The 6,587-nt window shown below is 40.5% G+C and overlaps 1 protein-coding gene across 1 annotated transcript in view; it reads right to left on the bottom strand.

The window, feature by feature from the left end:
- The window catches only part of ADAM23 (ADAM metallopeptidase domain 23), a 223,111-nt gene extending 217,205 nt beyond the window's left edge, over positions 1-5,906 (bottom strand). The window contains exons 1-2 of the mRNA XM_044667494.1: positions 5,663-5,906; positions 4,242-4,465 (exon numbers count right to left, since the gene is read on the bottom strand). Coding sequence (XP_044523429.1) covers positions 4,242-4,465; positions 5,663-5,906 — 468 coding nt within the window. The remainder of the gene's footprint in view (positions 1-4,241; positions 4,466-5,662) is intronic.
- Between the last annotated feature and the right edge of the window lie 681 nt (positions 5,907-6,587).

The following is a 6,587-nucleotide window of genomic DNA, read 5'->3' as shown; positions in this document are numbered from 1 at the left end:
ATATATATATATATATATACAAATACATATATATGGGTGTAATTAGAATTTTGTACTCCAGGACTCCATTTCCCAGAATCCTACTTTCATCCTTATGTTACTTCCTTATGTTTAAGAGATAAAGGTTCTATAACTCCGTTCTTCTTGTGCTCTCTTCTCCCATGAATGCAATGGGGGAAAAACTTCTCTTTACTTGGGTTCTTTCTATTTCCTCTACTTCAATTGATTATTAATAAATCTTATAAAATATAATACTTGGAGCTATTAGATATTAATTTTAATCTTACAGGGGTATATACACAAAATCCCTTTTTATATCTATAACATATATATACAGATGTGTGTGTGTGTGGGTGTGTATGTGTGTGTGTGTGTGTGTGTGTGTGTAGCAGTCCCTACCCTCAAGGAGAACAGTCTATTTTTAATGCCTCATAGAAAATGGTGGCTCATAAGAATTGTAACCTATATTGCTTTTGATGTAGTCATGATCTACCAAGAGCCTCCATGAAATTTTCCAAGAGCTGCATGAAAAACCCTGTCTCACCAGCTACACCTGGAAGCCCAATCCTTACCATCTCATAACAGGGCTCTCCATGAGTTGTACAGTGAGTCAGCATTTCCATGGCACTCGTTAGCCAGTACTTGAGGCAACAAAATGGGGGAGGAATAGGGAAAGTACAAATGGTTCAGGTTTTCAAATCAAAGCTGCAAATGAATACCTCTTATGAAATCATAAAAGATTCAATTCTATACTTTTTTATTCTTTTCTGAAACCTTCTACGTATAAATCCTATTGATAAATACACTTCTCACTTTCATTAAAGAAGCCAGCCTTGGGAAGAAAGGAGAGTATCTGGATCACCAATGTCAGAAAACAGATGCTAAAAATTGAGGTAAATGGAGGGGAGGGTTAATGAAATATTACTAAAGAAAAAAAAAACAGTAACAACAAAAAAAGAGGCCAACCTTTTTTATTCAGCCCACAACAGATCCTTCACTCCTGATTTAGAAAGAAATAGAAAAATCTGAAAGCAAAAATGAGCTTTTTCTGGTAAGCTAATACAGGGCATAGTCTCTAAGTATGGAAGAGAAGGGAATTTGGAAAGCATTTCTTAATTAAAGTCCCGAAGAAAAAAAAGGTCATTTTAGAGTATCTGATGGTATGATTTTCCATGAAGAAACTCTGTTTAACAATATAGTAGTGTTAATCTAATCGAATAAAATCAACCCTTGATGTTCCTCACCATTGGTTATGTTCTTCATCATTAGCAGTAGATGAAATGTGAAAAGAGTCCATTAACACATATTGCTACTACATAAGTTTAGCAATAGTGAAGGTCAAATCATCTCCCTATAATGAGGGCTATCTCATGGAGTACGATCAATAGTGCCTTTCCTTGAGACAACATGGGAGTTTGTTTTGGGGTCTGCTTCCAGCCATGACTGATTTACAAATGGCTCATGCTCTAATGCTGAAGCACCCTCTCTCGTTGGCCAATGAGCTGGAAGAAATGATGATTCAGTCGAGATTTAAAATGCGGTGACCGCACCGTCAATTCTCTCTTCCCTCTCAGCTACAAATCATTTAATACCAATTTCTAGCACTTTCTTGAAAGAAGGGTTTCCCTAATTTCCATTTTCCACCACTAAGATTGTGGGCAAATGACATCAAAGGCTAGGAAAGTCTGAGCCTGGGTGTGGATGCGTTTTGTGTGTGTCCTTTCCTGATCTTGGGTAAATGAGTATGTATTCAGAGAAGCATGTGCCCAGGTGAGGGGGTAACTGTGAATCTGAGTGATCCAGGGGCCCTGAGTGATCCAGGGTAGGAGCTGACCAGTGATAAGGGGAAGAATCTCCAGCAACTACTCTAATTCTCTTGGAGAAGATGACCACTACCAAGAGGACTAGCCCAAGCCTTGACTATTTTATAAGAAACCATGGACTGAGAGCTGTTTAGATAATACAGAGACAAGATGAAGATGAAATGTAAAAGGCCTTATTAGCAGTCCTGCAAATTGCTTTATATTCTGGTGAGGTTCAGGTATCAGCCTCCTAAGAGGGTATAATAGTATTTATAAAATTGTTAAACCTTCTTTTGAATTATGTCAGTGTGCAATAGGAGTTTTTTTGTGTCCATTACCTTTATTTTTGGGGATAGGAAATAAGTCTCCCATACCTGATTTGTATTATACATGGAGTACATTTCTAATTTCCCCTCCTCCATTTGGGAAGCTCTAGATATAAGTTAGAACCTGAACCTTAAGCAATTTATCCTTGGAATATCAAAGGGTTAAATGATCAAAGACAGTGATAAAAGGGAACTTAGCTCCCTTCTCATGACTTCAGACTTACCAGGGACTAAACCCATTTGGACTGGGCAAAAGGACTTTCTTAGGAAGAAGAATTATCCCAGTATCTCAGTCACTGAACCAAACAGCAGTTCTTAAACAATACCACACATACACAAAACTATATACAAGGAAATCTTGATATAAAATAGATGTTAATCCCATCCCTCCAGAATCAAGTTGTAAAAGTATTCAATTAAATTCTTATTATGAGACCAATGCTCAACTTAAGGGGACTCCTAGACATTTCCTTGAGCATTGAGAACCGGCTGTTTATCACAGAGAATCTCACCAATTAAAAATTCCTTAAAATAGGACTAGTGAAGTTTTTTTTCAAAGAAAAACTGAGATGCGTATTCCTCAAAGACATCACTTCTTCCTCTTATCAGTAAAAGGAATAGATAACCATAATTTGAAAAGTAAACCAAATATAATGAATCAAACTGAAAAAATGAGTTCAGGAAGTAACCTGGTACAACATGTAGTCAATAGTGAGTACAGATACATCACGCTAATAACAAAAATAAATATAAAGTACTTATAAAAATGAAAAGTATCCCTGTAAATATTATATCATAATAGCTAACTTCCCCAATGTTAACAAGCATTGAAAAATAAACATGTTAAGGGATATAAGAAGCAGAAGCCCTTCCCTAGGTTCTTTCAGGTTTTTTTTAATCACCCTTAAAGGATCATAACTCAATTTTTTTTATTTTCCAACCTATAAAATGGGAATATATAGACTTATATGCCTGTGTTACAGATTACTTTAGAAGAATAACATATAATGTGACTGAGAAAATATAAATTAAGTAATAGAAGAATACTGTAATCTTAACTGAACAAATTATCCAAGTAATCTATTTTAAAAAAGGATGTCTCCATTTTCTTCCCCAATAAAGAGACCTGGATTTTCCTTTCCCTATATATGCATAATTCATTTATTTAGTCATTCAACAAATAGCACCTACCATGTGCTATATAACTAGAGAAGATTTAAAAATAGCATAAATTCTCTTCCCTCAAGAAGTTTCTTCCTAAAATACCTCTTGTTTAATGGAACTGTTTATGGAGGATTGTTTGGTTGCTAGTGGATTTTGATGGTTATAAGATTCCTTCTCGTTGCTTGGAGGTTGAATACTCCTATAATTCTACGAATGGTTTACAGAAATTGTTTTAAAATAAGTAGCACTCTCTAAACTAAGTCCAATAACTCTTCAGTCAATACAGATAAGGTCAGTGTTACACTAATCAGGATGATCTTACTAAAGAAAAGTCAATGGATTCTATTCATTTTCACCTCCACCTAAATGTTTTTTTAACAGCAATTTGCTTTCCAGCTAATCAATTAGTGGAGAAAAGAATATTAAATTTTTTGCCTTTTTTTTAAATCAACCTTCAATTGTTAAGTAAAGAGTAGAAGAAAAAAAGAAGCAGCTTCTTCAAATAGTTTTGTATTTACATATGGTTATACATATGTTTGCATACTAAAATCAGTTTTTAGGGCACGTTCTATCCCATGAACTATTAGGTTACATAAAATGTTTATGTAAAGAAAGCAAAACTTAGGCACACATTCCTTTAAACACAACTCAGTATTCAAACCCAATTCTAAGAAAGCACCTTCTTGAAGCACGGGTCATGTTTCACATGTTAAACCCAGAAGGCTCTGGGAACACTCCAATTTCCATTTTTATTTAGAAGAGCATAAATAACACTCCCAATATCTGCCAGATTAATACCCCCCAACTTCCTCCCCTTAGAGATCAACTCTTCCCTATTAAAATGGTGCAATAAATTAGGTGGTCAGATTCTTGTAGAAAACTTCATTCCAGAGATATGCTCATTGCGGCTGCTATTAGTGATTTTCTTTTGCACGTGGAATCCCCTTACCTTGTTATGTTTTTGCTGGTGTCTTGCCTTAGTGTCCAGTACATGGTAAGGGCTCTCGGAATCTTGATTGATATAATATACCAGTCTTGAAGGTAGGGTGATTTCTTTCTGCACTGCATTACTGTAACTGTTATTATTGCGCCTACTGCTATTCTGTTGAAATGCATTCTCTTCATCTGCCAGAGCCCCAGCAGTCTCTTTTGCAGTTTCATTCCATGATGAAGCTGGTGGGGGGTGGAGGGGAGAGCAGAGAGGAAAACATACACACCAACAATAAATACAAGGTCACTAAATTGAATCCTGCTTTGTAGAACAGTCAAAGTTTTCTCTTTATCAGAAGATAACATATGGGAAATACAATAAACCAAAGTTAGTAAATATAATTATTGTGAGCAATGTAGCTAATAGGGAATTTAGTAATACCACTCAATAAGGAATTGTTGGCTTTGATTGATATTTCAAATGTGTATAATAGAAATACTTCCAAACGTTCCTACCTATGATGGAGGTGGGGGGAAGAAGCAAAGTAGGGAAGATGGGTTTAATGGAGAATAGTGATGTTTTATCCATTAAGGACATATATCAGAGCCCTGAATCTCACCATCACCCCAACCACCCACCTAAGTTATACACAAGCTCAGCTGTAACTCTAAATATTCTGCATTTAGTCGGAAGGCTAAGATTGCTACTAAAAGAAGTCGAATTCTGAGTTCATATGTAAAGAATATTATTGATTCCCTTTACGGAATGAACAATTTGCTATCCTTTTAACTTTGAGACTGAAGAAAACTATCCTTGGAGGGATGAATTATGTGAGCTGTCTTCTGTTGGTTTGTTGTTTTGTTTTTTTTTTTTCTAACAAAAACTGGTTTCCCCTTTCAATTATTTTCAGCTATCAATTGGCTGAACAAAGTTACACTACTTATTATTCATGATAACATTCTTAACAAATAAAACAAGCAAAATTAGCCATGTTCCCAAAGTATCCACCCAAACTCCAAAAGCACCTTAAATAAAATCTGATGAGAACTAAGGAAATACCTCTTTAAACTAGCAGTATTAACTACATGCATTCAGATTTATGTTCCAAAAGGAAAGAAGTTATTTGTTCTTTCACTGATTTTTTTTTAATTCACCAGTTTCCCTTCTCCAAGTTGCAAATATTTTTCTGAAGGGAACTGTGACATGAAGTCTCTTTCAACCGCACAAAGGGTAACATGAAAGGTTCCAGATGAAGAGAACTGCAATGGGTTTTAAAAAGTAAATGGGATTGGGATGAATTTTAAGAATGAAGGGATTAGGAAGAGAAGGGAAGGATGCTGCGCTAAGTGTCCTGAATACACCTATCCGCATGCCCTTCGGTTATCTCTGCAAGGCTACAGAGAGATGGCAACGCGAAGGGCACTCAGTGCCATACCCACCGCTGGCTGCAGCAGCCCCCCAGGGCTGGGACCAGAAGGAACCGGAGAGCAGCTGCAAGAGAAGGAGAAGGCGGAGGCGGCAGAGGGTGTGCAGCAACAAGGGAGGCGGCTGCCAGCAAGAAGGGGAAGAAATCGTGGTGGTGCTGAAGGAAGAGGAGGAGGAGGAGGAGGAGGAGGAGGAGGAGGCGAGCAGGCTGCAGCCTGGGGAGGGCTGCCGCAGGGCGCTGATGCCAGGCGGCTTCATGGCTCATAGCTCCAGGGCGCCGCTCTGCTGTCAGCCGGGAGCTCCGGGCTTGGGCTTGGGCTGCAAGGCGCTTCTGCACCCACAGGGCGGGGAGGCTGCAGGCGGATCACACGAGCTCTTCCCGCATGGTGCCCCCCAGGGGCAAGGCGCCGTTGCTGTGGCCGTCCGAGCTGAGACGGGGCACCGGGCAGGCTCGGCACTGGGTCCACTCTGGCTGGGCGGCGCCCCCTCCCCACTTCTCCTCTGTGCCCCTGTCGAGGGGCTGATTCTCTCAAGGAGGGGTACAGGCGCTCCCTGCCCCGGCGCGCCCCTACCAGAGCCTCAGCAGCAGCTACACGGCGGTCTAGCTCCCGCGCCGCAAAGCGGATGCTGCTGCTTGGACCAGTGATGGGGTCTGCAGCCTCTGCCTCCACCGTTCTGGCTGCTTTTGATGCTGCTGCCGCCGCCGCCGCCGCCGCCGCCGCTGCGGCTGGTGCTGAGGGAACGCGCGCGCGCAAGTGGGCCCTCCCAGGTAGGAGCGCGCGCGGAGCCAGGGAGTGCGCGCGCGCCTCCCGGGTCCTCCGCCTAGCACAGGAGTGTGATCTCCCGTGCGGTCAGATCGCACTGGATGGGGGCCCCCTCACTCTGGTGCTGATGCTGCTGTTGCCTGGCACAGGTCGCACTGCGCATGCCTCCTTATGG

The sequence above is a fragment of the Gracilinanus agilis genome, chromosome 3 (genome assembly GCF_016433145.1).
Source record: "Gracilinanus agilis isolate LMUSP501 chromosome 3, AgileGrace, whole genome shotgun sequence".
Taxonomy (NCBI): domain Eukaryota; kingdom Metazoa; phylum Chordata; class Mammalia; order Didelphimorphia; family Didelphidae; genus Gracilinanus; species Gracilinanus agilis.
Note: the sequence above shows the minus strand (reverse complement) of the source record. Positions and strands in the feature narration are given on the sequence as shown.